This window comes from Augochlora pura, chromosome 5 (genome assembly GCF_028453695.1).
Source record: "Augochlora pura isolate Apur16 chromosome 5, APUR_v2.2.1, whole genome shotgun sequence".
NCBI lineage: Eukaryota > Metazoa > Arthropoda > Insecta > Hymenoptera > Halictidae > Augochlora > Augochlora pura.
In genome coordinates, this window is record NC_135776.1 from 14,887,021 (window position 1) to 14,914,956 (window position 27,936).

Sequence of the window (27,936 nt, forward strand, 5' to 3'; positions counted from 1 at the left end):
CGCTACTAGCATTTTTTCCATATACGCTTCAAATCAGAATTGTATTCAACCGAATGCTACTGTCATTTGTTGAAACGTAACCTCACAAAGTGGTGCAACGACACGATCATTCCATGTACAAAGGATTTAATCGTTTCAATTGTACTTGTTGAATTTATATTGAAATACAATTTCAAACTGTTCTATACAAACATAGTAAGAAATAGATTTTTCGTCCATTAATATATTATAAAGAATACCTTCGTAACGAAGTAACAACGTTACCTTTTTCGCAATTCAGTATTGATACACCATAAAAATAATAATCATTAGTGACGACACATATGCTATAAAAATAATGTAGATATTTAATGTGAAAGGAAATCTGTTTGATAATATTCTTTTACATATTTGATTATTGGAAATATTGCAATTTATATTTCATATTGCTTTCCTCGATGTTATCGTGCGTTTTTATCACTTGAAAAACGAACGTCATTTCTGAATGTCCAATTTTACATACAACCAGATGTGTTTCTATGTACACGTTATTATCAACTATAATTATAAACTTGTGTGTTCAGATATATTTATTCTATAAAAATATGAAGTATTCATTAAATTTCAATTGTAGAAGAAATAATTTTTTTATTTAAATACCATAAATGTATATTTATATGCGCATACGTAACTTGCATATTTTTTCTTGATATTACTATATTTCTATCATAAAAAAAATATACATATATATGCTGTTTTGCAACTTTTTGTACTAAATTTTCTTGAGTAGTGTAAGTGTATTCAATGTTTAAAAAACAATATTATTATACTTTATTCATAATTTATACATGCTAATATAGATCTATTATTTTTTGTTTTTTATCAATTTAACAATTGTTAATATTGTTTAATTGTTTTAAGAAAAAAGTTAATTTGAATATTTAAAATTACAATAAATTTCTTTTTATATTATGTTATATTTTTATATTTCAATTTTATGGCATTGAAATGTATGTATACATATTTGATAAAAAAGAATTAAAATTTTTTTGTAATAAATATAATTATAATTACATTAATATTAGTTGTATTTTTCAGTTAATGAATGGTGATATAATTGATTCAAAATGCTTGAATTGCCACGTATTACAAGATCATTGCGAACCTTCACAAATCTTGGACGCATTAAAAGTACAACAGATTTAGAACCAAATGATTTACTTAGAAAGCAAGAGGAACAAAATAGTAAAGAACAAAGGTATTTTATAATTTTAATATATCCTGAATTACATTAGATAAAAATATAATATACATAAAAAGAAGAAAATATATTTCCATCTTTGAGGAAATAAATACAAAATTTCTTCTCTTATCAAATTGTGTTTATTAATTTCCAACAAAAAATCTTTCATAAAAGTACTATCTATATGTTTGAAAACTTGATACTATGAAATGATTTTAAAAATTTCATTTATTCATAATTAGAACACAAACAATTATTAGCAAATTTTCATATTATATCCATACAATGCAGTAGCTGTACCGTAATCTTAGCCATACTTTAAATTTTGTATTTATGACTGAATTGAATATTTTTTAATATCCATGCAATAATAATTGAATGCAACATAAAAGAAGGATTAACTTTAATTTTTTTAATAATTGTGTCACATATATTAATAGATGATTATTTTATCTATAATATAGTCAACTTAATTGGCAAGATTTAGTCAATCTTTTACCCAAAAATATTCGGCCTTCTGTTGAAGAGCTATATCAGATGGTTAACAAAATATTTGGTATGTATTAATGTATAATGATATCAAACAAAAACTTGTTAGTAATTTGTTATTATTTCAGATGAATATCCTACAGAATTCAAACATGACTTTTTAATGTTTGTTATGCATGTATTAATTGATGAGACAATTTTAACAGAAACAAAATTTCAAATTTTAAAGGAAAAAGCAGGAAACTTAACACGTCAGGATGCTTATAAGATGATATCTGTAAGTTTTATATAATCTTGTACATATATACACATGCATACCTTGGAAAATGAATGTTATAATTTTTACAGATAGTTACTGTGATTAGAAAATACTTAAATGAAAATGATTTGATGTTATTAAAAACTGGAAAAAGAAATAGTGATGGTATGCAGACATCAGAATGTACACCATATATTCCAAAATTTGATTACAAACCTGCAAAAGTATTGTGGCCAAAAACAGATGCACTTCGTAGTATGTGTTCAAAAAATATAAGTGAGAGCACAGATAACTTTACAATGAAATATAACAACGAAGCTACGCAATTATGCAAAACTCAAGTATATTTTAATTTTGTTTAATCTAATAGTAATATTCTAAACGTTTTCATATTTAATATGTCATATTTATGTTTTAGTTTGATAAAGCGACGTATAAACAACATTTGAAATTATGTTATATAAAGTATAATGAGTCTATGCTTTTGGAGAACTTTAATAACGTGATATGTTCAAAGTTACAAGATAATACGAATTTGCAAGATGAGTTGCTTGATTTTCTAGGTTACGAACAATTAGAATTTATCGAGTATATTATTCAACATCGGGAAAGTATTTTGGCATTAACTTTTGCTCGTAATCCGTGTTTTCATCCTGTTCCTAAAGAACAAAAACAATGTGATTTACAAAGACCGGTAATTAGCGGTCAAGTAATAGTACAGTCTGAAAAAGAAAAACATTTATTAAAACAAGTTAGAAAGGAGGAAAAAAAATTGAATAAAATATCGAGCAAACGCGAAGGAAATGACGCTGAATTATATAATCTATATACTAAAAAACAAGAAGCATTAAAAGAATCACATACACCAATATTCAAAAAAGACACCACTTCTAGAAAGGATATGCAAGAAAATTATCCGTTTGTATTTCAATCAGACGAAAGTAATAGACATGCATTTAATTTATCAGGTTCCAAAATAATGCTACCGGAAAATATTGTGAAAAAAGATTCACGAATATGTGAGGAAATTAGTATACCTATTCCAGAATGTCAACTCAACTCTGAAAATGAAATTAGTTATAAACCTATTATGATATCTACATTAGATAACATTGGACAAATGGCTTTCAAAGGAATTGAAAGTTTAAATCGAATACAGAGTATAGTGTTTAATGCAGCATATCATACTAATGAAAATCTATTAATTTGTGCACCTACAGGAGCTGGAAAAACTAATGTTGCTATGTTAACTGTTATACACCAAATAAAACAACATATTGAAGATGATCAGATCATGAAAAATCAATTCAAAATAATTTATGTAACACCTATGAAAGCTTTAGCAGCAGAAATGACAAGAAATTTTGGTAAAAGACTCGGATGTCTTGGCATATCGGTTCGAGAACTAACTGGAGACATGCAGTTAACACAGTCAGAAATTCAACAAACGCAGATGATTGTCACTACTCCAGAAAAATGGGATGTCTTAACCAGAAAGGGTGGTGGAAATATTTCGTTTACAAGCATAGTGAAATTATTAATTATTGACGAGGTACATTTATTACATGGTGAAAGAGGTCCTGTAGTTGAAGCTTTAGTTGCTCGAACTTTACGGCAAGTATTATCTTCACAAAGTATGATTAGAATTGTTGGACTGTCAGCAACTCTACCAAATTACTTAGATGTTGCTACATTTTTAAGAGTGAGTCCGCGTGCAGGACTCTTTTATTTTGATCACCGCTTTCGTCCAGTACCACTTAGTCAAACATTTATTGGTGTAAAAGCAACTGCACCCTTACAATCCTCGAATGATATGGATCTTATATGTTATGAGAAAGTTGTGGAAATGGTACGCGAAGGACATCAAGTTATGGTGTTTGTACATGCACGTAACGCTACAGTTAAAGTGGCGAATGCGTTAAAAAATCTAGCTACAAAATATGATACGTTACAACTATTTATACCCAAAGGTCGTGACAAATTTATGGACAAAGCTTTTTCTAAATCATATAACAAACATTTAATAGAATTGTTTGATAGTGGATTGTCAGTGCATCATGCTGGTTTATTACGTACAGAACGAAGTTTAATTGAGAAATATTTTTCTCAAGGATTAATAAAGGTCTTAGTTTGCACATCGACCTTAGCTTGGGGCGTGAATTTACCAGCACATGCAGTTATCATAAGAGGAACAGAAATATACGATTCAACGCGTGGTTCATTTATAGATTTAGACATATTAGATGTTCTTCAAATTTTTGGACGTGCTGGTAGACCACAGTTTGATGTTACAGGACATGCTACGATTATTACTACTCACAATAAACTATATCATTATTTATCGTTATTAACGAATCAAATACCTATCGAAAGCAATTTTATTAAACATTTAGAAGATAATTTAAATGCTGAAATTGCGTTAGGCACAATATCAAATGTAGAAGAAGCCATAAATTGGCTGAGCTTTACTTATTTGTTTGTCCGAATGAAATTAAATCCTCTCGTTTATGCAATCACCTACAAAGTTACATTGGAAGATCCAAATCTAGAACGAAAGAGAGAAGAATTAATTCATATAGCAGCTCAATTATTAGATAAAGCAAAAATGATTCGATACAATGTAGCTACCGGTGATCTTAATACAACAGACCTTGGACGTATAGCAAGTTACTTTTATCTTAGATATCATACAATTGAAACTTTCAATGAAATGATGAAACCGATTATGGATGACGCTGAAATACTTGCCATGATATCAAAATCACAAGAGTTTGAGCAATTAAAGGTGCGAGATGATGAGATTAATGAATTGCAATCAATGTCTGAAATGTATTGTAAACTTATACCACAAGGTGGTGTAGAAAATATTCATGGTAAGGTGAATATTCTGTTGCAAACATACTTATCACGTGGCCGAATTTCTACATTTTCACTGATGGCTGATCAAGCATACATTACACAAAATGCAGTACGTATATGTAGAGCATTATTTAAAATTATGCTAAGAAAAAATAATGCAATAATGTCTGGACGGTTACTAGAAATATCAAAAATGCTTGAATTACAACAATGGAATTTGTCAAGTCCTTTATGTCAATTTTCTTGTTTGTCTCCTGAAAGTATTGATAAAATAGAACAACGTGATTTAACAATTGATAAATTAAATGATATGAATGTCAAAGAAATTGCAGACATTTTGCGTAATCCGAAACAAGCAGCACTAGTAAAGGAATGTTGTAAAGAACTACCTATGTTAGAAATGGAGGCCACTCTACAGCCAATTACCCGTACGATTTTGAGAATACGGCTGAAAATATATCCTCAGTTTCGGTGGAATGATAGAGTACACGGCAAAACCTCAGAACATTTTTGGATATGGATAGAAAACTCAGAGACTAATGATCTTTATCACCATGAAGACTTTATCTTGACAAAAAAAATGGTTGTCAATCATTTGGAACAAGAACTTGTTATAACTATACCAGTGCATGAACCACAATGTACTCAGTACATAGTAAAAGCAACAAGTGATCGCTGGTTAAGTTCTGACAGTATGATACCCCTTAACTTTCACAATTTAATACTACCCGAAATATTTCCTTCTGAGACAAAATTATTGGAATTACAACCTTTACCAGTGAAAGCATTAAAAGAACCAAGATTTGAACGACTCTATAAATTTACTCATTTTAATCCTATTCAGACCCAAATTTTTCATTGTTTGTACCACACTGATAATAATGTACTTTTGGGTGCCCCAACTGGTTCAGGAAAAACGATTGTAGCTGAAATAGCTATGTTTAGAGTATTCAAGCAATATCCTACACAGAAAGTTGTATATATTGCACCTTTGAAAGCTTTAGTACGAGAACGAATGAAGGATTGGAAAATGCGATTAGAAGTTTTACTTGGAAAGAAAGTAGTAGAATTAACCGGAGACGTATCACCGAATATTAAAGATATAGCTGATGCAAACGTTATTGTAACTACACCAGAAAAATGGGACGGCATTAGCAGAAGTTGGCAAACAAGAACTTATGTGAAAAATGTTGCGCTTATAATCATTGATGAAATTCATCTTTTAGGAGAAGATCGGGGTCCTGTATTAGAAGTTATTGTTTCAAGAACTAACTTTATTTCTTCTCATACGACGCAAAAACTTAGAATTGTTGGTTTATCTACAGCATTAGCCAATGCTGTGGATCTAGCTAACTGGTTAGGTATTCAACAAATGGGAATGTATAATTTTCATCCATCTGTACGTCCTGTACCATTAGAAATTCATATAAATGGTTTCCCTGGGAAACATTATTGTCCACGAATGGCAACAATGAATAGACCAGCATTTCAAGCAATCATGCAACATTCGCCATCAAGTCCGGCTCTTGTATTTGTTTCATCGCGTAGACAAACACGATTAACTGCAATGGGTTTAATAGCTTATCTAGCAGCAGAAGACAATCCAAAGAAATGGTTGCACATGCCAGAAGAAGAAATTGATAATATCTTGCATCATGTACGAGATTCAAATTTAAAACTTTCACTTGCTTTTGGAATTGGACTTCACCATGCTGGTCTTCAGGATACAGATAGAAGAACTGTGGAAGAACTATTCGTTAATAATAGAATTCAGGTACATGTTTAAAATATACAATAATATTATTATGTTACTTATAATAACATAGCTTACAACAACATTTTACTACTAATTTCTACAATATGCTGCATTATAGTTGTCTTCATTTTCTTTCCATCTTTTCATTTTATCATACATTCTCTTTTTAATTTCTTATAATTTATAAAATCCTAATGTATGTCTTTCATTTGATTGAGATAGTTGAAAGCATTTAAATTCTACATACTACATAAAAATGTTGTTTAGGTGTTAATTACTACAGCTACCTTGGCATGGGGAGTGAATTTCCCTGCTCATTTGGTAGTAATAAAAGGAACAGAATACTACGATGCTAAAACGAAACGTTATGTAGATATGCCAATTACAGATGTAATTCAGATGATGGGTCGTGCAGGTCGACCTCAATTTGATAATTCTGGAGTGGCAGTTGTTTTAGTACATGATTTGAAGAAAAACTTTTATAAAAATTTCTTACGTGACCCGTTCCCAGTTGAATCGAGTTTATTGGCAGTACTACCAGATCATATAAATGCAGAAATTGTGGCTGGTACAATTAAAAATAAACAAGAATTCTTAGATTATTTAACATGGACTTATTTTTTTAGACGATTGATAAAAAATCCTGTGTATTATAACTTGAGTGCTTTAGAACCTCATGCAGTTAATGAATACTTATCTTCTCTGGTGGACAGAACAATAAAAGCGTTGATGGATTCACATTGTATTGATTTTGATGAGGTTTGTATTAAATGTAGTCTGTCAATGCTTGACAACGAATAGTTAAGTGTTAATAATAATATTATAATTATGAATTTTCTTGATTCTAGGATGAACAAATTATATTTCCACTATCAATGGGTAAAATAGCATCATTTTATTACTTATCACATCATACAATGTTGAGGTTTGAACAATCATTGAATAGTTCTCTAACACTTGATGAGTCTTTACGTATTTTATGTAATTCTTATGAGTATAATGAATTACCTGTAAGACACAATGAAGAATTATTAAATGAGTAAGTCACCTATGCTATTAGTTACAAAAAAATATCAATTTAAGTAACTTGAATTTATTCATGATCATTTTCATTATTTAATAGGAACCTAAGTAAAATGTGTCGTTACACAGTAGACGATTACTCGTACGATTCTCCAAATACTAAAGCTTTCATATTACTTCAAGCACATTTCTCACGGCTTCCACTACCATGTACAGATTATATTACTGATTTAAAATCAGTTCTTGACCAAGCGATTAGAATTATTCAGGTATACATAAAAATGAAATATAATATTATGTTATGTGTATATAACATCCGCGTCGACTTCATTAAAAATATAAGACTATTTTAAAGTAATTGTCTTTAGGCTATGATAGATACCGTAGCAGATAATGGCTGGCTTGTATCTACACTTGTTATTATACAATTGCTTCAAATGATTATCCAAGCTCGATGGATAGACACATCTGCAATAATTACATTACCTTATATAAATCCAGAAGATCTAGAACTATTTTCATCTTTGTCCTTAGTTCTTCCTTTACTATGTAATATTGTGTACAATAAACAAAATTTGCTTGTAGAAGCATTAAGTGAAAGGTTTCAAAAAAATGAAATACAAGAAGTGAGTATGAAATTGAAAGTTAAAATTATGAATCTTATTGCCGTTATAATGTTATTAATATTTCGACAGATATATCAAGTCATAAAAGAAATGCCAATACTTTGTATTGATGTAAGCTTGGAGGGTCATTATTCTGATGGGATTAAACAAAAATCTATTATATTGAAGACAGCAAGTACTACTAGTATTGATGTACATCAAGATCAGGACTACACACTGAACATTGGAATGAAACGAAGAAATAAATCTAATAATTTAAAAGTGCATTGCCCTATGTACCAAAAAGGAAAGGACGAGGGCTGGTTTTTGGTGTTAGGCAATACTTATGATAAAGAATTATGGGCACTAAAACGAGTAAGTGGAATAAATGACCAACGAAAATGTCATCAATTACAGTTTACGACACCATCGAAATTAGGTATTTACCAAACCAGTAATGTTATGTTATCTGAAATGTAACGATATTAAGTATAAAAACAACTGAAAATGTATTCATTATAGGTTCTACAGCGATTACGTTGTATTTGATGTCTGATTCTTACATAGGATTGGATCAGCAGTATACTGTACAAATAAACATTATACCTTAATTTAATAGATATAAATATATGCTCAAAAAACTAAGATAACATGTAAGTATATACTTTAAAATTTGTTACCTTAATTATTAAATATAAATTAATTATTTCAATGTGAACTAATTTGTATCAATTAATCTATAAAAATCTCAAGTTGTTATATCATATGCAGATATTACAATTAAAATTATAATAATTGCAAATTTAAGTTTTAAATATTTATTTTTTTGAATGTGCATACAAATTTACATATATCTCCTTACATAATACACGACTATGAAACAATATAAGATTATTCTACTTGTTTCATACAAATAGAATCCTTACTGACTTAGTATACAAATATAGAAAAAGCAACATCTTGAGGATCAGTTTTACACTTTAACTATATATAAATAAAACATCTCAATAAAGAAGTTAAAAAGAACAGTAGTTTATTATAAAATGGTTTAATAGAATACATTTAAGATTTACTATACAAATTTAATATCGTAACATAAACATTGATAATTTATAAGAAATAAAAGCCTAAAAGTGATGTCTTAAAATATATTATATAATTTTTTACGTACTGATCCTCCTTTACACTTATACAACATTACATTATGACAGTATAATATTCGTATCGCTCTCTTGAGTACGTTCGCTTTCATTGTAAAGTCAGAGAACTAATTGCTGTATCACATACTTGTGACGTTTGACAACGAACGCGTTAACATCTATGCTAACGAAAAATAACAAGAGATTGTAGAATAGGAAGGATTTGAGATCATTTCATTGCTTTGTTTCGAAAAGGACATAATAAAATTGTACTTATCGCTTTCATAATAAGCATTTCATTAGTTAGTAATCATTGCAGTCTGTTCATCCTAAAGACGCAGAAGAGATATGTTTCAAACCTGGTTCTTTAGTTTCAAATGCACACATCCCTGAGATACATAATATCTAGAAATGCAAGAGTATATAAAAATTAAAAATTCAGTTATTTATTTTTGTTCTTAATATTTATCAATTTATTAGACAGAACGTTATTAAAATAAAACTTTAAAAAATTGAATGCAATAAATAATTTTATTTTAATAATACATTTGCAAATCATAACAAATCTACACAGCAAAGACTATTGTATCTACATTATACTTAACCATAATCTACAAATGCTTTTTAACATTTTATGACACAAAATATTACTCTCTTTGTTTTCTTAATATATACGTCTAAATTTTCCTTCCAATTTCTCGCAATTGTCAAAAATAGAAATGTATTAACATTGTTAAGTGTTAATTTATTAGTTATCTCTTCTTCATCAGTAGATTGAACTCTGCCAGGTATTTTGAAGCCAGTATTTTACAGAATATTTTATATTACTATTATTTGCAGAATTAATAATCAAAGCAAAGAAATAGTTAAGCTCCTTCCACAAATAAAGTCGAAGATGGAAGTACTGATTATTTCTTGTAAGTAATATACCGAGATACCTTTACACAAAACAACTTTGTAATAATATATTTCTATTTGTAATATTTATTGCAAACATTAATGTATCCTTTCATGAATAACTAAAGAGAATTATATAATAAATTGTTATTCAATTTTCAGTGTTGTTATTTTCTGTATGTATAAAAAATGTTTAAGGAAATCTTGAATTCTGTAACTGATGCTTAATAGATTATTACTGTCGTTTTTTTTTTAGTACTTTCTGTTCCTGTGTAAATTTCCTGACTGGCTGTAGTGACGTTGAAGATATATATCTTATCACTCGAGAACTAAGGAAGCACTAGCATAACTAACAGAACTGTCATTCATGTTATTGCATTGATTGCTTTGAACATATTTCAAAAACTTCAGGTTCATTCTTTGACCACTAGTATTCCCTTTCAAATTGTTAATAGCCTGTTAACATAGTATTTCATAATATTATTAAGGCTTTTCAATAGACTAAATCAAGTGTGTAAAATACATAAAAAATATAATTAACTCAAATCACAGACTCGAACAAATAAAAATGGTTACCTGCAGTAGGATACTGATAGGATGGCGACCACATATAGTGTTACCATATTTTTTAAGGTAATCAGTAAATACTGTAGGATTTAAGCTTTCTATGATGTCCATTCCCTATAATAAATTAATATAAGTACAATATGGAATACAACATTAAATAAGTATTTCAGTAAAGTATATATTAAATTGATTATGTATTACTATTACTTACATATATGATTGATTAAATATGTAATATAATCACTTGGTTACAACATTTCTTTTTAATGTATCCAAACAAATTTTTAAAACATTATAATATTCAGATAATGACATAAGATTATATTGTGAACTAATATTGCCCAAAAGATATATTTGTTCTTTTTAATGAACTGAAAGCAACTGGTGATTCTTTCTATTTAAAAATATATGATTCATACAAAAAAAATTATAATTACAATCAAATACTATAAAATATTTTTTTTAGGTGCAAATATTTTATCTTTGTTTATAGCAAAAATGAAATTGCTTATATTTAGAAATAATATGATATACATATGAATTAATTGCATACCATTTTATCAAGATTGCGAATAGATCTATGAATTGGACCACATGATCTATTATAATAAGTGTAACGAAAACGATGTCCCCAGTGACAAAAATCTGAAGAAATAACAAATAAAGTTTGTGGATCCGCCATATATGGCGCTAACAATCTTCCATATAATGCCTCTCTTTCTGGACTTAATGATCCAACAAGTATAGGAATAATAGTAAAAGAATCTTTGAACCTATATTAATAGGAAAGAAGATTAAAATCGTACATAATGTAAATAAAGTATAATTAATATAATTAGCCTACCCTTCCATAACTTTTGATATGAATGGTAATTGCATTTCAATACTGTGTTCTTCTTCATCGGTATTTAAATCCATCCATTCAAAATGTCTAGTTTCTTCAAGTTCTCTGCATACTATCATATGAACAGAAACCTATATTTGAACTAATCTTTGATAGTAATTCATATACTTATATTTTTTTTTACATTATACTTTATAGTTTCAAGAAGATTCCATCCAAAAATCTATTTTAATATTCTATAGTGCACAATTTATACCTTGTTGATCAATATGCAGATCATACAGTGGTGTTTGATAAATTGAGGCAGAAGAAAGAGCACAACCAGCTAATCTCACATGATGTGATGGGCCCAGAATAAATATCCTACGACTATATGATGATACATTACATATTTAAGATTTTAAATTAAATTAATGTAATATACTATTATATATATATATATATATATATATTAATAATAGTACATTATTTTCATTGAATAATAGATTAAAGTGTCAAAATATCATATATATAAATATTAAATGAATAATTGGATTGAATTATAGACTACTTTGACTGCAAGTAGCAGGAACTTACTTGGATTTATACAATATGATTATTAATGATCAGGAAGAGTAGATTAAAATAAATCCTTTACCCTCAAAGATAGGTGTTTGACTAGTTTGCACATTATATTGCAATTAAAATAATATCTTCATTATATACTTTATTATTAAGATGTAGATAAAGCTCTGTATTACTGCTGCTTACATTTCTAAATACAAATTTCTATCATATTTTTCTGCTCTTCTTTACATAAAATAAATATAGCATAATTAAGATACTAATAAGGCAAGTTAAATTATTATAAAATGTAAACTTTACTCAAATATTTTCCCAGGTATATCAGACTCACAAGTTGAATTATAGAAATGATTCAGTTTTCAATTAAATAAAACTACAATATATGAAAATGGAAAACGAAAGATAGTCGCTAATATAATAATCATCCAATGTAAATCACATATGTAATTATTAGATTTCATTCTAACTAAAACTTACACAACAACAGGACTAATCTGGCGATATGCAAAACCAGCACATGCTCCACAATAGTTGTAACCTGCATGTCTGTGAAATTGTGTTTGTATTTCAGTAAAGATTTGTTAATTTAAAAAAAATTGTTGTAATTTGCTATAATTACTGACGGGGCAATAATTGCCCTAGCAGGTCCATGTGACAAGTCTGCCGCCCCCAACCAACCTTCTAAGTGCTTATTCAACTCTGTACCTGTACAAAATATTAATTTTCAGATATAAGATAATAATTTTAGATAATAATAAATGATGCAAAATCTAGCTAATTATAGTAAAAACAGAAAAACTATTAATGGTGGCTAAAATTATACCAATTAATAGAAACACTACAATAAGAACAACAATTTCTGCATAAAGGGAGATCTATATGTATATCATTGTTTAACACAAAATTATTTTTACTGAGCTGTCCCTAAATTTTAAGCAAATTGGTAATATTCGATATGAAATAAATACGAACTTCATAAAAAAACATAACTAAGCAATAAATTCAATGAAGTACGGTTGAATGCAATATATCTATGAAATGTGTATTATCTTTCTATATAATCAAAGTAAAACATAATAATAACAAATGATACTACGGGAATTATTAATATTGCATATTAATCTACATAAATATATATTACTGTATCAGAAAAATGCTGTTTACAGGTACTAGTTTATATGTCTGAAGACTAGTAATCATATAATAATAAATTTATATAAAAAATAATAAATAATGAAGATCATGTAATAGTTAACAGATATAGAAATATTAAATAAATTGAAAATATGTTTTAAATAATGCTTACCAGAGTCTGCGTACCAACTACCAGCATGAGTTGCTCTTCTAATTAATGCCATTTTTCGTCTTACTACACCAATTCTTATTTATATCAATCACTTCTTAAAGTAAACAATATATTTATTTATTAATGGTTTTATATATAATCTATATATAGAGTTGTTACTAAATCCTGTTTAAATACAAAATGTTTATAAAATCCTATCACAAAACTTTTTATTTAACCACGAACCATACACTTCTAATAACGTCCAATGACCCTATCATGTCAAAAAGTTGTCTGTAAGTGCATATGCGTGTATATTTTTTGTGCACAAACAAAATACAGTACGTAAGAAGCTGACTGTATTTCAAAAATTGTCATATTTTAATTATAAATCTAGTTACGTATTATTTATTTCACACAGCAATTAATAGATCTGTCGAAATCTTCTAGCCTTTCCCATAGCACATACGTATACAATATATGTCGTCATGCACTACATATACGTATAGCATCACACGTTATTATAACTATGTATGCATATGTGTACTACCAGGCAGAGTTTCAGATAGTTCGCCTGATGTCAAGACGAATTATCCACATGACGTCACAATGTTTTATACGATGTTTTAATATTTAACATTAATGAAGATGCAGATGTATTTAATTTTTAGAAAACAAATTCAATTGATTAAATATCAAATATGCATGGAACATAGGTGTCCATTTTGATTGTCTTTGCGGTCTTTGAAACGATATTGTGTTTAAATATATTTAAAATTACGTTCACACAACACGATGATCGATAATGGATATGAATAGATATGTAACATCTAAGATTTGAATTTGAAGCCTGGTGCCGTGTCAGCCATTTTGAACGATTGTCTTTTCACTGCGTAATGTCATAACTATCTTCAATGAGTTATCTATGCTTTACTCTCTCCTCGCTTTTCTATACATGCACTATACATGTGTATACTGTGTATAGTAGATTAAAAATGCAAGAAATGGAAAGAATGCATACAATTGTGAATATAAATACCTATAGATTGTAAATAATATTAATGAAAATAAATATTTTTATTCTAGGAATTGAGATAGAGTAACAAAACAATATTTAATATATACATACATTCTACACTTGTATTTTTTAACTAAATTTGTATATATTATAGATAATCGAAATTTAAATTAAAGATAATAATTTATTAATACATTCTTATGAAAATTATCAATGCTTTCATTTATGTCTTTAAAAGATACATACAAAGTTTCCATCACACGTGGTCGAACTTTATGTGGCAGTACGTGGTCCAATAATCCCTATGATTTTATACATCGGATTGGATCATATTATACTGTAAATAGTTGGATAATTGTTTCGTATTAGAAATTACAGTTACAGCTTTCCAAGCAAACTGGACCGATAAATAAATATTTTCATTTTATGTGTTAATAAAATATAATTCAAAATACAGCATTTTTCCATTCTAGATATATACATACACGAGATTGTCTCTACAGTAAAAGCTGCTAATAGAAAACAATTGACAATACGATAGTCAAATTCAAAATGAAAAACCATTTGCTTATCACATAACATTAAATGTATAAGCTCAATTTGAATGAAATAATTCATCAATTAATTATTATTATTATTATTTATAGTTTGTAATTTGTTCAGTGCCCGAAATTTTGAATGTCTCAGTATTTAATTTGATTGCGCCGTAGAATTGGTTAATATGGCAGAAATTCGTGTCTCTAGTGTTGTTTGTGAAACTGATTGACAAAACAGAAGTTTATTTGTTATAAGAGTATTATAATGTGCATAAAAGTACATTTTTTGGGACGTGTCAGCGTGAAAATCCTCTCTAATACAAACCACCAATAATTCGACATAACTTTTACCTTATCAGATTTCATTCCAAGTCAACATCGACGTTTTTGTGTTTTTTTTTACACTCATTTACTTTGTTTATTATGAATTTAATGGATTCTTTTATGCAGTAACTTAACAACGGATTCGATAATATAGGTAATCAAATTTAGGCCATCATATCCTTAATATTTTGATTATGTAGACATTAGAAACTTTGCTTTCTTTGTGCTTGTTACTGATTTCTATCGTTACAATGTCAAAATCACCAATTTTCAGTTCGATAGTTTTCAGAAATTTCCAAGTCTTCTTTACATTCGAAATTTCATTGTACTTTTGAGGTACTAATTATAATAACAGAAAAAGTTTGATTAATCATTTTCATTACATTACCATATATAATCAGTGTATAATCACAGTAACAAGTTGTTCTTGTTGAAATTAGTTTCATATCTTATTCATTTTTTTGTGATTATGGATTTATCTAGAAATATGAAAACATTCCAGAATAATGTTCAGGTTAGTTTATGAGTATTTAGAAAGTATGTATGTTTGTTAACAAGCGTATGTTCTAGAATGTTAGCTTTTAAGAAAAATCATGTGATACAAGTATCATGTTATTTAATAATATCATACACATGTTCTTTTACTCGGTATGAGTTAAACAAGTAAATAAATACTATCTATGTATTTCTATAAAAATATTTTCTTTTATAGAAACGATTAACTTATAAAGCATAAGTAATTAAAATTAGCTTTTCCTTTTGGTACAGTATAACACATTCCATTGTATACATTTACTTATTCACATAAATAAAGGAAAAAATAAATAAACTGCTTTATTACATGTTATAGCACATTAAATGTAATCGTTCGTTTTAATAAACCAATATAAAGTAACTAATATTTACTAAATCAATATGAAACTAAGCAATATAACATTTTCATGGAAATGATATCTTTCCTTGCCAATAGGTCCATTCTCATTTCCTGTCTACAATTTTGATATGACCAAAGCATTGGTGCTGCGATAAAGAGGTAAAAACTTCAATACACACATTGTTCAAGTATAGAAAAAGAGATACTAAGGTTTCTAAGTAATAGCTAACTATTTGCCATTCATCTTACAAAATTTTTGTTTTCTGCCTCGTCGTTGCAGGTTGCTACTAGGAGCTATTGTCATGGATTTTCCTCAGTTCCATGAAATTGAACAGTTTACAAGTGATGCAATAAAAAACAAGTGATTGTGTGGTAATTGACATAAAAGTGTATTGGTGTGCCCCAGCAGGTACTTTGTAGTGGAGCCACCAGGCTATGGCCAACCTGAACTTTGAGCAGCCGCCACGCAGTACTGCGAACACAAGCCTTACATCGCGTACGGGTGGTGGGGGGGGCTTAAATTCGTCTACTCTGACAGGTCATGTCACACCTACGTCGGGCATGTTCTCAGGCTCGTCTACAAGTACTTCAAATTCAATCACTTCTGCGGTAGTAGTTACTAGCGTATACATTGGAGCCTCAGGAGCTGCAGGTGGACAAAGTAATCATCAACCTCAACAACAACAGCTCTCTCCTATGGGCAGTAGGGGTCTGTTTGGGCAGAGAGCTTTTACAGATAGACGTACAATGCCTGCTCTTGGGTTAGTTCTTTGTTACAATTGCTAAATCAACTTGTCAGTTGTAATGTTAATGTAGCAATTTTTTTTTGTCATAATATATTTTGTTGTATATCTGTATTTATAGAAATATTTCTTATGAAAAAAATTAAAAGTTTATACACATTTATAGAACTTCAAATCCAATGGGTAGCATGGGCACTTTTGGAATACCACAAAGTCGTAATTACGGATCGCAAGGACAAATTAATAATTTTCACTCTGTTTTTGGCAGTGGAGGAGGTGGAGATACAAGTACTCCTCCATTGTTGGATCTGTCTGAGTTTCCTTCATTAACAAACAGAGGACAGGGTGATTCTATGCCACAACCTAGTCCCATGCCTGGAAAACAACCCTATGGTATGTATCAATAATTTTTCAAGTTTTAAAACACATATAATATCATAGTATTTATGGCGTAAGGAATTACATATGTAACAGACAAATGCCCTGGAAACTAACTTTCAATCAGTTTAAATTTCTGTTTCTATTAATTTTAATTAAATTTTCTCTGAAATGAAAATGAATTTTACCTGTGTTTCTCAGGTGTAGCCTAAATTCATATTTATGTGCTACAATATTTATTATAGATGTTGAACAAACAAATTTTAATCTTAGCTTCAATAATTTAGTAGTAATAAATACTACAAAAAAACTTAAAAATTGGAAAAATGGAGGTACTAAGCAAGTACAAGAATCGTTAATTCTTTTATTATAAAACATAAGTAGTCTTTTTAAATAAATTATTCATCATAAACAGGAAAAATGTGTAATACTTGCTTTTGCTTAATACCTTCTCAAGTGCTACAGAGATTTTGTCTTCAGATACTGTTTTCAATTTTATAAATTATAGATTAGTAAAGTATATTCGATTTTTGTGTTATTTAAAAATTTCATAAATATAACAACAATTATGAATATGCAATAAATACTTATTGTTATATAAGTATTTATATGAATTGTAGTTGGAATGGTAAAACAACCAACATCTGAATCGAGTGAATTTACTATGAGTTCTGAAGATTTCCCAGCATTACCAGGGACACAAAATAGAGAAGGACCATCACCAGGTGGAAGTGTGTCTGGAGACAAAAATGTACCTGTTGGACTTGGTCCTGAAATTGGGCAAGATGTATTGCAAGGAAATAGAGCACATGGATCTGATATGTCTCAGTCATCTAAAAGGGGCATACAAACATCTCCTGATGGTACTAAAACTATTTACACAAACAAATAAGCGTACCATTATTTTGTATTACTGTACTCATAATATTTTTTAATTTAAAAATGTTTGCTATTTCTTATACTTATATCTATATTTATTGTTATATTTTATAGGGAAAGTAACCAATATACCAGCTAGTATGGTAAAAGATCAGTTTGGAATGATTGGGCTTTTAACATTTATTAGGGCAGCTGAAACAGATCCCAATTTAGTATCTTTGGCACTAGGCCAAGACCTAACCGCATTAGGATTAAACCTTAATTCACCAGAAAATCTCTACCAAAACTTTGGTGGTCCTTGGGCTGAAACGCCATGTCGACCTCAGGATATTGATTTTCATGTGCCGCCAGAATATCTTATTAATGCGGCAATCAGGTATTATCTATTGCTGTATATCAGAACTGGCAACCTGAATTATTACGGACTTGGGCACAACTACAGGCCACGAACAAAGCTACGGAGCAACGCTAGAGCAAAAGTCTTGAAAAAGTGGGGGACGTATGGGACGCACCGCTCTTCCTGTCTCACTCGCTCACATTGCCGTTAAATAGTGGTCGTCCGGATGCTCATCCTATTTCACTCGATTCCGGTGATATCTACAGTCAATCTTTGTCAATAAGTATAGCTATATCTGGTGGCGAGTCCCACGAGGAGCTAAGGAAGAGGCATCGTTGTCCCGAGGACTGAGCCCGCCGTGCAGCGCTTTGCTCTTAGCTGGCTTGCCATGTGCCCTACTTGATTCAGGTTGCCCAGCTCTGCTGCATATTGTCGACGGCAATTAAAATCATTAATTTCATATATTATTCTTAATTCTAGAGATAAGCTAGCACCAGTTAAATTAAATCGATATAAGGAAGATGTACTATTTTATATGTTTTATACAAATGTTGGGGATGTCCTGCAATTAGCAGCAGCAGCAGAATTGTAAGTGTATACTATTATTACTACATGCAATCTCTTAATATTTGTTATTATAAAACGACTTTGATAAGTATATTGTTTGTTCCAACTAATTTAGGTATAGTAGAGAGTGGCGATATCATATGGAGGAAAAAGTATGGATAACGCAAGCACCAGGATTTGGACATGTAGAAAAAACATCAACATATGAACGTGGTACTTATTATTATTTCGATGCGCAAAGTTGGAGAAAAGTAGCAAAGGAATTTCGTTTGGATTATACAAAACTAGAAAGTAGACCTCATCTTCCCACAAATTTTCACCAAACCCAGCCTTGACTACAGGTACACAAAAAATACAATTAATTTTATAAACATGGTATTTCTTCTTAAAATTGTTTGGTGTTCAGTTGATTACTCCATTTAATACACTAAACGATTATTGTGAACATTAAAGTCATACTACATTTTGAATGTTTATATAGTAATTACTATTTTTTTCATATTTTAATGCATTGAATTTGATTCTGATGTACTTCTCACATTGAAACACCCTCCATAAAAATGGACAATATTTGTACAAGAATACAACATAAATCTTTATTTCAGATCTGCTTGCAGACTATTGTGCTGTCTTTAAGCTGGACAGGAAACAGCTATTGTATAAATGAACAAATGTAATAATCTTTAATAAAAACATAAAATTTGAAGAGTAATAGAAAGCAATCTTGAATTAACTGCTTGTAACTAGAAATGGAAAATGGCCTGATGTATGTATATGGTAGTAACAAGTAGGATCTCTGTATATAATTCTGATATAAGATAACGTAGATCTCATATGTTTAGATATTTATTAAAGATATCTAGTATCTTTGTAATGTACATAAAAGTAGTAAATATTCGTAAATTTGATCAATTGGTAACTCAAGATTTAATATTTCTGTAAGTACTATATTTGTATAATTTCCATCTGAAATTTGGAAATATTTTGTAACTTCTAATTCATATTAATATTAATAATATCTCTTTTAATTACACCTTTGTTGGATTTGAATACTTTAATCATGTTTCATATTGAGACATATAAATATTGGTGTAATTAGACTTTAAAGTATTAATTGGAACGTAGTTTAATCTGGGTATTTCTTCTAATATGTAATCTTACCATATAAATATTTCTCCACCCAAAATCAATCTCTTTCTCATAATGTTGCAGTTTCTTTCATAATTTTGTCGTGTTCTATCGCGAGATCATTTACACTTTCAGATGCATGTATAAAATAATTTTCAATATAATTTTGACTATTTTTTTCACATTCATCTAAATAATATCTGTTAACAAAATATAAATCTTAAAATAGACCGCGTTTAAAAAAGTGTAACTTGTATCATATTTAAATTTTTACTACCTGTAGTTCACCATAATACCACAACTATTTGTTACACCGCGTGGTGAAGGATCAGCTAACCAGTTTATTCTCCACATAACCGCTCCATTACGCAAATGGAAATTCGCTGTAGTAAAGATACAATGTTAATATTACATTCAATATCAATATTACGATTAAAATGAACATACCAACGTTATTTAAGGCATAATTCCGTCGTTTCTCTTTATACAAATACCAAGCACATGCACGAACTAATGGTTTTTTTAAAATGTTGCATAAATCTTCATTATTGATCCACAGTGAATTGTTAAAAACCTTTTTTAATCCAAGGGCTATATTTTCTTCTTTTAGGACATTTTTTACAGACCTAGATTCTTCGTTCGTAAAAATACAATGTATATCTAAAAAAATGACATTTAATATAAAAAAATGTTTAAACTTTCTTTTAATTAAAATGAAAAGTTTATTATATTTACCCTGTTTTAATTTTTCAAGCAACCAGCACCTAAAATTTGGTATTGGTGATAAAGTAGATAATTTATATATATTAGGAAATTCAGATACTATTTGATGCACAACTTCCTTTATTAAATAATTGCCCAGTTCAATACCCTATAAAAGAAAATAATATTTCTTTTGAAACACCATACTTTAAATTTGTGGATGTTTATATGGCTTCATTACTTGTAATCCTGTTTGTGTAGAAGTAATTGAATAAAATATTGCTGCTTTTATTTTAGATTTATCTTCTTCTAGGAATGTAATATCTTTTTTTGTACTACCAAGAATTCTAGCTTTTGCTTCTTCAATACCTTGTACGGAATCTATAAATTAATGATGTTACTATAAACAGTATAGTATTTATATGAAACATTAGGATATTGCATAACGCATATGTTATATCGTTTAATTTGAAATTTTGTAAGATCATTTCTACATACAGATCTTTGAAATAACAACTGCACTAATATATGAGCATTTTGTTTTCAAATGTATACAAATCTGTGAAAATTGATATTAATTAATCAGACATCATTATAATATTAACTACTGCTCAAGTACTATCATTGATTATTATGTGCTTCATGGCAGCTCAAAAATAATGATTATAATTTCATACTAGGTATTATATCACATAATGCTGTATGCAATACAACAAGAGGTTCTCTTGGCATAGATCGATGTGTAAATATATAGCATCTTCTATAAGGTCCAACTCTTTGTTTTAAATCTATCCAATTCTTTATAGGATGTATTGCTTCATACTCTGAAATCTTATTAAAAATATATACAAATAAATTTAATATTATTTTGTGATAGATTATTAAAAATGTTTACCTTTTCTAATATATCACATGAACTTTGCCAAGTTACTCGCTCTAAGTGAAGAAATCCAACTGAAAACCAGAGTAATAACAAATCTCGTAGTGAAATGTTTAATTGTTGTATTATGACATTTGCATCTGTTTCTTTACGTTCTGACATCAACTCCTATTAAAAATATGCTTACAGTATAATAAGTTTAAAAGTTGTAAAAACAATTCTTTATTATACCGACTTTAACATTTAAAACATTTATAATTTCATCAATTTAATTATTCAATAATTGATATTGTATTAAATTGCTTACTAAGATATCTGTTCTTAAATCAACAAGAAATTTTACTCCATTTTCCAGTCGTCCAATAATAATAAAAAGCCATTGATAATTTGGTATGAGAATATTTTTTAAATTTCTTTCATATGAAAGTATTCGTGTTTCATTATTAGGCTGAAATAAAAAATACTTATTATTATTAAACAGAGCAATGTGAAATGTAATCTAGAAAACATAAATCATAGTTATAAAAAATATACAAACCTCTTCAGAAACTAATTTCTTTGCCATGTTATATACGTTGTTATGTTGAATAGCATACTCAGATGCCAACATATATAAAAGTTTTTGCCTATCTTCTTTTTCACTATTATAATATCCTATACATAATGTACGGGCTTTATTCTAAAAAAAATTGAGTTTAATGTAAAGAATAATAAAATCAAATTAAAAATAATAGAATCATACTATTACTAATCTGCATTATTAGGTCATATATTATTAATTCTACTAAATGCTAATATACATGTAATTTAATATTATAACAGTATATCTGTAACGAAGATTTATTAATTTATAAAAGAATTTATAAATTTATGCGAACAATACAAGTGTGATGTGTGTTTTATATTTAGTAAAAATGCAGGGGAACAAAACACTTATTTTCTTCTGTATACAACTGAAGTAACTTCTTGATGAAAAAATAACTCGAATGTTAGGGAAAGGTCATTAAGCCAAAAAGAGGTTTCACAAAATGTTGTTAAGTTATGATTCAAATTTATAATAATTTGTATAATATAGGGAAATACAAAGTGATACCTTGTGGTTAAAACTAACCTCGATAATCCAGTTACTGACTTTACTATTTTTAAATTTAAAAACTTCCTTCAATTGTTCCTTCAGAAACGTAATATTTTTATAAGATACATTTTGACTGAAGGTACATTTAAAAATTTTTACATTACATTTTGAAGCGAATTTAGTATTAGGAATAACACTTAAAGCCTTGAGGTAAATGTTCCTGATTACCATTTTTAAATAAATGAATAAAATTATAATTTATAATACTTAAAAATTACATTAAATAAAAAATAATGTAAACTTGTATGTAACAGTTTCACGTGTTCTTCTCCTTCAATGTGAGCTTTTAAACAAATAATCGCATTCTGTTGAAAAATATAATCTAATCATGTATTTCAATTGAACGCATGAGATATCCCAGTAAGTACATAGACAACAATTTTTCAGGTATCCGTAGACAAAAACTGCCCGGGTACCCGTGTATTTGATAAAGTGTAAGATATATGAGATCTTAGAACGTATAATCTGAAGGCGGCATCTATACTGTTGACTATGAAATTTAAGAAACAAATTCAAATTCAAATATTTCGAACAAAAAAGTCTCAGAACTCTATATCTATATATGTATAATTTTCCTATTATGTACATAATTTTCTTCTTGTATATAATTTCATTTATTTAATATTTTAACTTAATACGAAAACATTTTTTTTACATAAAATATAGACAGTAACAATAACGTCGTTTGTTTTACTTTACTGATAAAAATATTTATCATTGATTCTTATAATTTAATAAAACAACGAGTGCATCATTTGGAAAAATAATTAGTCAAAACAATTATTGCTTATTATTTTACTTAATTACTTCCCAAAGTAATGTACTTGTTGTTTTTATTAAATTATAAAAATCTACTCACATTTCTTAAAAATGTAATTTTTTATTGATTTCAATTGATAATAGTTCGTATCAATCTCCTTCTTACATTTTTTATCTTTTAACTCGTGCATTCATTGATTTCATGTATCACATTAGCTAATAACAAGGGCACTACAGCTGCTACTGCACATAAACATCATGTGTCGTATCGTCGTGTAACTTGACCTGATGATGGATAAGAGTATCGGTTACTTGTTTCAATCGCTACGACGTTACTGATCTAAATAAGATAAAAGTCATTTCGTGAACATTTTATGGACTCCTCGTATAAGCATGAATTATTAATCACTTCATAAATAAATATGAATCTATGTAGTGCTTTACACAATTGCTGCAAAATGTATTTGTAATTGGATGACAACGCGAGTTTACCTTTCAGTTTTGATCATATGATATTTTCGCATGACAAAAGTATGTAACGAAGGTCTTAGATAGCTTCAATTTTGCGAGCAATGTCAGGCGATGTTAAGCAAAAATTCAATGGTGCACGCAACTGTTCTTTATACTATAATTGTTCACATCTTTCCACAAATTGAAACTGACAAATTTTGTGTCTGTAGAATTTTTTATTCGCTATCGGTTCAGTCAGACATTAATCTGTATTGTTTTAAATCTTCTAGATTATTATGCATATTATTTTTCAAATCTTCTAGATTATTATGCATATTGTTTTTCATTCTTGTAGATTTGTTCCGGTAAATCAACACGAATATTTTTGAAAATGTTAACATTTCAAACTTACTGTTTCTTTATTGTCAACTTACTAACAAAACTTTAGTATTTCTTAAACGAGAAAGTGTTGTACAGATTTTGCCTTGTCGGTTGTAAAGTTATCGTATCGAAGTATAATAGTCTCTGTCTGTAATGTGAAATGTACATTTATTAATTTTTCTGTTATTAACTTAATATACTTTTCGCTTTGATAACATTATCTGCATTCTTGCATGATACCTAACACCGACACATACCATAATGCCGTCCTCTTGTCGACAAGTCAAACGCAGTTCTCCTTTCTTTAAATCATAAAACAATAGAGCCATCTAAATTAAATTTCTTTCAACACTCAGAATGATGTTTCTGCATTTTTGTATCCAGTAAACTTGTTCGCGGATTATGGTTTTCAATCGAACATTACATAACTTATGTTAATTGTGAAAAAGCAGTTTAGAAAAATTTGATTATCAAAATATAGGTTTTTGTGTTGTAAATGGGACTAGTTTTGCAGTGAAAAACAAATTAGGAAAACATAATTCGTAGTGAAAACAGTTCAGAGTAAAACATAGTCAACGGTAAAAGCATCGAAATCGTTTTTTTTTTTAAATTTTATTTATCAAGAAGAAAAGTCACAGATGAACATGTTATGCTTCTTCTCAACAGCACTTGCACAACTAGGATAGTAATTTAAAATTTGTTGTACACTGTAGTAATTGCAAGGAAGAATAAGTACATATTAAAAGACATTTTCGTTCGTTCATACACGCATATAGGTATTCCAGTTTATAAACATTTATATGAATCAATTATTTTTGTTATTAAAAATAAAAAATACGGAATACTAATATCTTTAGTTTAATAATCAACATAAATCTAAATACGACATCATTTAAAATATATATATGCATTACATTTAATCATGCAACTGAAATTATATCGTGGCTCGGTTACCCATGTAATTCTACTCGGATCTCTTCGCAGTCATTTCTATATTCTATAATCCAAGATGTTATGTCACGAGAATGTATATATTTACATTTTTCTTATTATAGCAATTAGTAAGATAGTTTTGTTTCACAAATGAACGATAGCCCGTTTCGACAAATATGGTAGAGTACTATTAAAAGAAGCTATAATTTTATTTAGCAACTTTTTTCAACATTAGTGTTTCTATAGACTTTAGTGAAATGTATAAACATTTAAATTAGTTGTCAGAAATCCTATATATAAATAACAGTTTCGGTACCATTGTCTACTAGTAACGAAGAGACATTTTTTCAATTGTTCAGTTGCAATGATTGCAAAACATTGGAAAAAATAATTTTAGAAAATCGCAAATATATTTGAAAGCGTCGCCAGTCATGATTTAATCACATTTTGTCTTTTCTTTAATTCGAGAACCAGCTCATCCAGATTTTCGAGAATGCTGGAATTCGAAAACCGGTTTTCTTCAAAGCCGAATTTGCTACGAACTATAATTCGTTATAAGGATATAATTTACTATACACACTACTTTAGCTCCATCGAAAGAAAGAATAACGGTATGATACCTAACTAGAAATACTTGTTTCTATCTCTTTTTCTAGTATCATCCAATCGGTACTTCTCAGGCAAACCTAAAGCGGTCCAAAGAGAACATTGACACCGCATACCGGCTTTTGATATATGTATATTGCGTGGTCATTGCTCCATCGTTCGCCCTGTATGTATTTGGAACGTAGTCACGTGTGAATGTAATGCGACAACGAAGATGTGAAAAGTGAACGAGGAAGCAAAACAGATAATGTCGCAGCGAGTGGCTGTGGCATATAATCTGACATCTTCCAGTTCAGCGCCCAGCGCTGTACTTTAAAGTACAGTTAGGATTCGTTACAATTATTTAAGTAGAAGAGATTCTATATATGATATGAGAAACGAAAAGGCGATGAAATCGTGAATTCATCTGTTTTGACAAGCAACTTTTTAGTATCGTCTTCACTAAATAATTCATTTAGCGACTATGTACTTTGAATATCAAATAAATCCATAATGCTTCACGCATCCTTGAGACTAGAATATAAACTCAAAAAGAAAAACTGGTATCGTAACTAATATTGCAAAACAACTGCAGATTTTGACAACATGTCTATACATACGAAATTACAACAATCGGGCGATAAGGACTCGAGTCCATATAGGACCCAAAGGAAAATCCTACAGAAAAAAACTACCATGTATAGTAGGAGTACCTGAAAAAATGTGTTGAAAAATATTAATAAATAAAATTATGAATTATCCTAAACATACGCAGTTATATTTATATAAAAAAAAGCTCGTCGCTCGAGCATTAATTGTATCATAATTCCGCGACAAAATATAACCCCGATTTCCGAGTTTTTCAAGATGTGCGATGTATTTCTAAGACCACTCTGTATACCTGTTTTGTATTTTATTGTTAATATACCTGTCTGTACTATCAATTCGTTCCGTACGTATTTCCAGTAGAATGCTATACTTTTGTTTCATGAAATTACCTACATATATGATAATATTAGGTCTACCGGAAAGTTTTGTCTGTGAAGTGAAATAATATAATCAATTTTGTCACCTATGACCTCTAGCCAGCGTGATGGCAATTTGTAAATAACATTTTTGAAAAATATATGTCTCAAATGAGTATATGCATACTTATTAAAACTCGATATGACATTATCGGACAGAATTTTTCGGTAGACCTAATATAATATGGTTCTCAATAACTCATCCTTGCATGGTGATTTCTGTAAGCCCAAATCCTAGTATTCCATCGATTCAAAATGTTTGAAGAAATACTTCCGTTCGAGAATAGTAAATGTTCCAAGAAACGTGGATTGTGTTGCTATGTTTACGCATTTACTAGTAAAAATTGTCAGTTAACATAATCGTTCAAACCTATAACTTACACGTACCAAATTCCATGAGGTCATAGGCGAATTATTTGTTGAGTGAGATTCCTACTTATTGAGCAATAATTACACCAATTTTTAACGATATGACCTTGCTGAAAAATCTAAAGCGCAATTCTTTTCTCGAGGAAGGTACTCTTTTACTACTTTCGCAACGTACGATGCGGCATTGCTCTGTTGAAGAATACAGGGGCCCCTGAAAGTATGTACAAAAGTTGATTCCTCATAAAAGACGTAAAAAATATATACATAACCATTTTTTAAAGATATAGATAGTTTTCGAGACTATCGTATTTGTACATTTGCTTTGCTCTTGCGCTTATAAACTACATACGTCACTTAACAAACTGTAATTCACGACAATGGTGGCCGTTACGCATCGTGTCAGCGCAGGCGCATCGTAATCGAA

General features: G+C 29.0%; 4 protein-coding genes across 28 annotated transcripts; 2 read left to right on the plus strand and 2 right to left on the minus strand.

Annotated features, from left to right (window-relative positions):
* Positions 1 to 71: 71 nt before the first annotated feature.
* Obe (activating signal cointegrator 1 complex subunit obelus) lies at positions 72 to 10,587 on the plus strand. 3 transcript variants are annotated; one of them, XM_078181541.1, is made up of 13 exons: positions 72 to 195; positions 1,078 to 1,237; positions 1,687 to 1,778; positions 1,840 to 1,988; positions 2,060 to 2,311; positions 2,389 to 6,603; positions 6,853 to 7,344; positions 7,434 to 7,624; positions 7,709 to 7,877; positions 7,977 to 8,234; positions 8,304 to 8,652; positions 8,736 to 8,866; positions 10,506 to 10,587. In XM_078181541.1, the coding sequence occupies exons 2-12, from the start codon at positions 1,107 to 1,109 to the stop codon at positions 8,822 to 8,824; spliced, it is 6,387 nt and encodes a 2,128-aa protein (XP_078037667.1). In that variant the 5' UTR covers positions 72 to 195; positions 1,078 to 1,106; the 3' UTR covers positions 8,825 to 8,866; positions 10,506 to 10,587. The 3 variants fall into 3 exon arrangements, with proteins under 3 accessions (XP_078037667.1, XP_078037665.1, XP_078037666.1); XM_078181539.1 differs by lacking the exon at positions 10,506 to 10,587 and adding an exon at positions 10,193 to 10,325; XM_078181540.1 differs by lacking the exons at positions 72 to 195; positions 10,506 to 10,587 and adding exons at positions 486 to 770; positions 10,193 to 10,325.
* On the minus strand, positions 9,226 to 13,966 carry LOC144470438 (protein MEMO1-like). Of its 2 annotated transcripts, none has more exons than XM_078181549.1 (8): positions 13,531 to 13,966; positions 12,848 to 12,929; positions 12,702 to 12,770; positions 11,917 to 12,029; positions 11,661 to 11,772; positions 11,370 to 11,589; positions 10,826 to 10,930; positions 9,226 to 10,705 (listed from the first exon to the last, which is right to left on the minus strand). In XM_078181549.1, exons 1-8 carry the CDS (start codon positions 13,580 to 13,582, stop codon positions 10,568 to 10,570), a joined length of 891 nt encoding a protein of 296 aa, XP_078037675.1. In that variant the 5' UTR covers positions 13,583 to 13,966; the 3' UTR covers positions 9,226 to 10,567. The 2 variants fall into 2 exon arrangements, with proteins under 2 accessions (XP_078037675.1, XP_078037676.1); XM_078181550.1 differs by having other exon boundaries at positions 12,844 to 12,929.
* Positions 13,967 to 15,243: 1,277 nt separating this feature from the next.
* Positions 15,244 to 19,906, plus strand: Rga (CCR4-NOT transcription complex subunit regena). 11 transcript variants are annotated; one of them, XM_078180444.1, is made up of 10 exons: positions 15,244 to 15,541; positions 15,871 to 15,901; positions 16,358 to 16,420; positions 16,542 to 17,022; positions 17,171 to 17,397; positions 18,003 to 18,245; positions 18,376 to 18,637; positions 19,079 to 19,186; positions 19,281 to 19,506; positions 19,771 to 19,906. In XM_078180444.1, the coding sequence occupies exons 4-9, from the start codon at positions 16,697 to 16,699 to the stop codon at positions 19,498 to 19,500; spliced, it is 1,386 nt and encodes a 461-aa protein (XP_078036570.1). In that variant the 5' UTR covers positions 15,244 to 15,541; positions 15,871 to 15,901; positions 16,358 to 16,420; positions 16,542 to 16,696; the 3' UTR covers positions 19,501 to 19,506; positions 19,771 to 19,906. The 11 variants fall into 11 exon arrangements, with proteins under 11 accessions (XP_078036570.1, XP_078036568.1, XP_078036571.1 ...); XM_078180442.1 differs by having other exon boundaries at positions 15,244 to 15,901; XM_078180445.1 differs by having other exon boundaries at positions 15,244 to 15,901; positions 16,671 to 17,022.
* Positions 19,371 to 27,887, minus strand: LOC144469796 (malonyl-CoA decarboxylase, mitochondrial). Of its 12 annotated transcripts, XM_078180436.1 has the most exons (12): positions 24,262 to 24,486; positions 23,870 to 24,109; positions 22,987 to 23,046; positions 22,414 to 22,554; positions 22,183 to 22,323; positions 21,891 to 22,043; positions 21,673 to 21,826; positions 21,237 to 21,376; positions 21,029 to 21,164; positions 20,741 to 20,953; positions 20,571 to 20,676; positions 19,371 to 20,493 (listed from the first exon to the last, which is right to left on the minus strand). In XM_078180436.1, exons 4-12 carry the CDS (start codon positions 22,483 to 22,485, stop codon positions 20,364 to 20,366), a joined length of 1,245 nt encoding a protein of 414 aa, XP_078036562.1. In that variant the 5' UTR covers positions 22,486 to 22,554; positions 22,987 to 23,046; positions 23,870 to 24,109; positions 24,262 to 24,486; the 3' UTR covers positions 19,371 to 20,363. The 12 variants fall into 12 exon arrangements, with proteins under 12 accessions (XP_078036562.1, XP_078036560.1, XP_078036566.1 ...); XM_078180434.1 differs by lacking the exons at positions 22,987 to 23,046; positions 23,870 to 24,109; positions 24,262 to 24,486 and adding exons at positions 27,531 to 27,723; positions 27,828 to 27,846; XM_078180440.1 differs by lacking the exons at positions 22,987 to 23,046; positions 23,870 to 24,109; positions 24,262 to 24,486 and adding exons at positions 24,654 to 24,748; positions 24,858 to 26,215.
* Between the last annotated feature and the right edge of the window lie 49 nt (positions 27,888 to 27,936).

Excerpts from the sequence above, each read along its gene's own strand:
- Obe (XM_078181541.1), top strand. The coding sequence starts at position 1,107 with ATGCTTGAATTGCCACGTATTACAAGATCATTGCGAACCTTCACAAAT. Across the intron at positions 6,604-6,852 it reads TCGTTAATAATAGAATTCAG|GTGTTAATTACTACAGCTAC; the intron begins GTACATGTTTAA and ends AATGTTGTTTAG. Across the intron at positions 8,235-8,303 it reads AAAAAAATGAAATACAAGAA|ATATATCAAGTCATAAAAGA; the intron begins GTGAGTATGAAA and ends ATATTTCGACAG.
- LOC144470438 (XM_078181549.1), bottom strand. The coding sequence starts at position 13,582 with ATGGCATTAATTAGAAGAGCAACTCATGCTGGTAGTTGGTACGCAGAC. Across the intron at positions 12,930-13,530 it reads TAGTTGGTACGCAGACTCTG|GTACAGAGTTGAATAAGCAC; the intron begins GTAAGCATTATT and ends TATTTTGTACAG. Across the intron at positions 10,931-11,369 it reads TTCGCAATCTTGATAAAATG|GGAATGGACATCATAGAAAG; the intron begins GTATGCAATTAA and ends AATTTATTATAG.
- Rga (XM_078180442.1), top strand. The coding sequence starts at position 16,697 with ATGGCCAACCTGAACTTTGAGCAGCCGCCACGCAGTACTGCGAACACA. Across the intron at positions 17,398-18,002 it reads GCCTGGAAAACAACCCTATG|TTGGAATGGTAAAACAACCA; the intron begins GTATGTATCAAT and ends TATGAATTGTAG. Across the intron at positions 19,187-19,280 it reads TTAGCAGCAGCAGCAGAATT|GTATAGTAGAGAGTGGCGAT; the intron begins GTAAGTGTATAC and ends CAACTAATTTAG.
- LOC144469796 (XM_078180430.1), bottom strand. The coding sequence starts at position 23,181 with ATGGTAATCAGGAACATTTACCTCAAGGCTTTAAGTGTTATTCCTAAT. Across the intron at positions 21,827-21,890 it reads CATGTGATATATTAGAAAAG|ATTTCAGAGTATGAAGCAAT; the intron begins GTAAACATTTTT and ends ATTTTTAATAAG. Across the intron at positions 21,377-21,672 it reads ATTATGTGATATAATACCTA|ATTCCGTACAAGGTATTGAA; the intron begins GTATGAAATTAT and ends ATTAATTTATAG.